Source organism: Protomyctophum parallelum (assembly GCF_964188405.1).
Source record: "Protomyctophum parallelum genome assembly, chromosome: 11".
Classification (NCBI taxonomy): domain Eukaryota; kingdom Metazoa; phylum Chordata; class Actinopteri; order Myctophiformes; family Myctophidae; genus Protomyctophum; species Protomyctophum parallelum.
This window is the reverse complement of record NC_139707.1, coordinates 4511552-4516551: the sequence shown is the minus strand read 5'-3', so window position 1 is coordinate 4516551 and position 5000 is coordinate 4511552. Positions and strand designations below refer to the sequence as shown.

Here is a 5000-nt window from a genome sequence, read left to right as displayed (position 1 = left end):
AAAACAATACATATTTAGCCCCTTGTTCGAATGCCCCCGCCCCCCTGTCAAAAACAGCTAAATTCCCCAAAACAAACAAAAACAAAAGAAAGCAGCAAATGAAACAAAATTAACACTCACCTTTTACTTTCTCTAATAACAACCTAAAACATGAACCTTAGTTGAAAAAAACGAAAGTTGTCCTTTAAGTCAGAAATTAGGACAGAACATCGGCGTTCTGATCACAACCCTGGAGAGCGACGTGGATTCAGAGAGAATGGAGACAGTTTTGTCGGGTCGTAAACAAGGAAGTGAACGGCTGCGCGAAACATGACGCCGAGCGCTGCACAAGGCGTGGCCTAGTAGCAACGGCCCTGTCAAAAAAAGGATTACAGCAATCCAGTTTTATATCATTAAGGCCCTACTTGATCATACAAAAGCATCATACACAAAAGCATCAAAAGTAGCAGATCTACAAGCTCAAAACACTGCGCGAGGTGACACCTTTTGAGCTTTGAGTGGATCTGCTACTTTTGCTATTTTTGTTTTATTTGAATCCTGAAAAGTACGGTAACAGTTTTGGACACATGAGGTTTCACACCCCGACAGACGATTTAACCGTAACGGATCATGGAACGGATCGTGTCTGTCTCCAACCTTCCTTGGATTTAACCAGTTGAACCCCAGTGTCCAGATTCTGGTGGAAACATTAGCCCCGAACAGCAGATCTACAAGATCACTGATATTTTTGGTGCAGCATTGGCTCAGGGGTAGAGTGGCCGGTATAGAGCGGCCGATTGGAACTACGATGTTCTCGCTTTGATCCCGGGCTCCCCCAGAGTTTATGCCGAAGCGTCCTTGAGCAAGACTCTGAACCCCTAATTTCGGTGTATGAATGTGTGTGTGTGAATGGCTGAATATAATGCACAATCTACGTAAAGCGCTTTTGATAAAAGCACTATATAAATGCACCATTTAGGAATTTACCACTTATTTACCAAGAGGAGAAGCGCCCCGGGTCCCATTTACTAAGTCTAGAGGGTTTAAGAAGTGGTTAGTTGTCATTGTGGTGATCTGTGGGTGTGCTGGCATGAGTCCAGGCTATTAGACTGAGGCGCACCAGATGGTGTGGGACGTCCTCTCGATCGATCCATAGTCAGCCGCTTATCCAGAGGCGGGTCGTAGGGGAAACAGCTCTGTCTGTCTGAGGTGTACTGTACGTACTGTAAGTGCAGTACTTACTGTACACCTCAGACAGACACTGTACTTCAGTATCTCCATGTCTTTGTGTCACGGTGGTGCGTGTAGAATCAGACTAATGTGAACCTCTCTCTGTGTGCGTGCGTGTGTGCATGCGTGCGTACATGTATGTGCCTGCCTGCGTGTGTGTGTGTATGTGTGTGTGTGTGTGTGTGTGTGTGTGTGTGTGTGCGTGCGTCAGCGTGGTGTGCGTCGGGGGAGACGGCTCCGTGGCAGAGATCGCTCACGGCCTGGTCCTCAGGGCCCAGCTGGAGGACCAGGAGGACCGGGAGAGCTGGACGCTGTCCGACGACCAGCAGCCCAAGAGAGCATTTCTGCCCCTGGGCATCATCCCTGCAGGTACCCCCCCCCCCCCTATAGAAGACTATAGAATAAACCACTGCAACAGTGGTTTTCAACACGTTTCATATCAAGGCCCATTTTCTATTATTATCCCATTCTGACCTGAGATCAGATTCATACGAGGTTTCCACTGGACACACACTGGTCTGATTAACCCATTCTGACCTGAGATCAGATTCTAAAAAAAAAAACATTAAAAAATAGTTCATCTATAGTCGATTTACATTGTGAGCTTTAATGTAGATTGATAGATTTTTAGGCCTGAATACTTTTTTTCTTTTCACACACACACACACACACACACACACACACACACACACACACACGCCTCTGTTTACTTTAACAATTGATTCAGAACAAATATACATGCCGCCCTCCCAACACACACGGACGCACACAACTATTCTAAACTATATTATTACCCTCTGTCATCCACCTGAGCTGAGACCATCATGAAGATCTTTATCTGACATGTATGTAAATATCATAAATTATGGCTGTAGCACACACACACACACACACACACACACGCCTCTGTTTACTTTAACAATCGATTCAGAACAAATATACATGCCGCCCTCCCAACACACACGGACGCACACAAGCATGCACTCACGCACACACACACACACACACACACACACACACACACACACACACACACCTTCAGTGGTTTTAAAGCAAGGGTAGATTGCGATCTACCAGTAAATCACAAAGGGTGTGCAGGTAGATCACATGACATGCCCCTAAAGAATATTTTCTCATATATTTCAATATTAAGATATATATATTTATTTGTTTCAGCATCTGCCACTTGGATTAAGGTCACTTGAAAAAGGGCCCGTCAACTCAAACTCCCAATGCAATCTTTTGTTTTCAAGAGCGTTGCTGTGCAGTCAGTGTGCACAAAGGTCTGTAGCATTACAAATGAAATACAAAAAACCCCTTCCTATTCCATCCCCCCCCCCCCCCCTCTATTTCCCATTCCTTATTTGTCTTATATGTATTCCAAAAATGTGGTGTAAATCTGGGGTGTGGTGCAAGTCTGGGGGGTCCCTGGAACAACATATTTTCAGATGAGGGTCAGCGGCCAAATTCATATAATTCTAGGGGTTCTTGACATGAAATAGTTTGAGCACCACTGACATAGAAACATTCAGCCTCAGGTCTGGGTTAACTTGAGAGCATTTCAATAATTGTCTTCTACTCCACTATACTGTACCTCTGAGACTACACTTATTTGACAACGTTTGGTTACATTGCATATTTACCACCCGGTAAGCGCTATTTCATACTTGGACTCAATCTGCATTGCGACCTTGTTGTTAGATCGGCTGTTTTCAAAAACGTTTATATTTTTTGGTTTTCTTCTGTACTTTATGGTTTGATGCCAAGAAACGTTTTTGCTCAAGTAACATTTTTGAATACAGGCTTGTAGCATTTCTACATTGTGGTATTGTACGTTTACAGTTTAAAAGAAACCACTGCACACCTGTTGCTGTGTGTGTGCTTGTGTGCGTGCGTGCGTGCGTGCGTGCGTGCGTGCGTGCGTGCGTGCGTGCGTAAACACAGTAATGAGCAGCAGCATCTATCTGGGTCTGATGAGTCGTGTCTGACATGGTTGCTCATCCCTCCAATCATTAACTCTGTCTGTTTAGTGGACTCTAAATCGTCTGCTCAGGTCTGTGTGCACACAGACAAACATCGTACAGAGTTAATGGATCACCAACGTTTTGGCAGTGATGGAAAAAGTACTCGCATTTAGTAGACGGACAGGTTTTTACCTTTCAAGACAGGATGTAAATGTACAGTGTATATATAGCAACATAACATCATTTAGTTTTTCTTAGTATTTCCATGTTGTCTCAGTAAGATAGCCCTTCCCCTATCCACAAGGAGGAGCAGTGCACCAAAGCATTATGGGAATTGTAGTCCAGGAAGGAAGTGAGCCCCACTGTCCATGACATCATGGACACTTTGAAATACTAAAATATCTAAAAACACATATTACCCACATACTGTACAAAGTACAAACCCCAGGAAAGTGTTTATTGTCTCCTAAATAAAATAAGATCTGGTTGCAAGTAGCAATTCATTTTCAATGAGAGGCGTATGTTTATTGTCCCGTTGGCGTTCTGGTTTGGTGCACGCGCCCCACAGGGGCGACTAGAGCTGGATTGTGTGATGTTCCACTACGTGTCCCCGCGGCCCTCATGAGCAGAGCTGTCGCTGAACCAGGCAACGTCACCCCCTCCCCGTATGAAAGGACCTTTACTCTGTAACGTCACCCCCTCCCCGTATGAAAAGACCTTTACTCTGTAAGAGCAAAAGTCCTGAATTCGAATCCGAATATTCAAGTTGGGGGTCCTTGGCATGAAACTGTTTTGAGCAGTGGCGTGCACAGATAGACACTAGGGGGTGCTAGAGCACCCCCTGCCCTTTTGGCAATTTTGCTCTTGAAAAAAAAAAGAAAAAAAAAGGTTTTATTTATTTTCTTAATTTGTAGTGTGGAACATGGTGACATTGATCAAATCTTGATAAAAAAACGCTTCTACTATATTATTTAGGCCCCCACAATCTAAAGCTATGTTTCTATGTCAGTGGTTCTTCGATTAAAGAAAAATAGCAGACCTACAAGATCGTAGCGCTATGAGCGCGCTATGAGCTTGTAGATCTGCTATTTTTCAATAGCTAAAGCACCAAAATGGGTTCCCGCCCGAAAATGCGCTGCACGGCGGTGCCCTTTTTTTCACTTGAGCACCTGCCCCTCTAAATGTCTGTGCACGCCACTGGTTTTGAGATCCACTGGTCTGCTCTGCACTGACTGGGTCGAATCAGAACCACTGGTCTGCTCTGCACTGACTGGGTCGCATCATCATAACTAGGGTTGTCCCGATCCCACATCACGTGATCGGAAATCGGAGCCGATCACGTCATTTACTGATCGGAATCGGACCGAGAGCAAAAAAAACATGATCGGGACAATATCCATATCATGATATTGTCTGTGATTTTGGATATTGTACTATTGTGATAGCCTATGCCATACTGTAAGTGTTTTATGAAAATATAAATATAGGATCCGGAAAAATCGGTATCTGCAGATACTCAAAAATTGGAATCTGATCGGGAGCTAAAAAAACGTGATCGGGACATCCCTAATCATAACCTTCACCTGAACACCAGCTATTGATCGGGAAGTCCCTAATCATAACCTTCACCTGAACACCAGCTATTGATCGGGACATCCCTAATCATAACCTTCACCTGAACACCAGCTATTGATCGGGAAGTCCCTAATCATAACCTTCACCTGAACACCAGCTATTGATCGGGACGTCCCTAATCATAACCTTCACCTGAACACCAGCTATTGATCGGGACCTCCCTAATCATAACCTTCACCTGAACACCAGCTA

At 44.4% G+C, this 5000-nt stretch overlaps 1 protein-coding gene across 1 annotated transcript in view; it reads left to right on the top strand.

Annotated features, from left to right (window-relative positions):
• Positions 1 to 5000, top strand: part of cerkl (CERK like autophagy regulator) — a gene marked incomplete at both ends in the record, with an annotated part of 57662 nt that overhangs the window by 37777 nt on the left and 14885 nt on the right. Inside the window, one exon of the mRNA XM_083776076.1 lies at positions 1421 to 1578. Coding sequence (XP_083632202.1) covers positions 1421 to 1578 — 158 coding nt within the window. The remainder of the gene's footprint in view (positions 1 to 1420; positions 1579 to 5000) is intronic.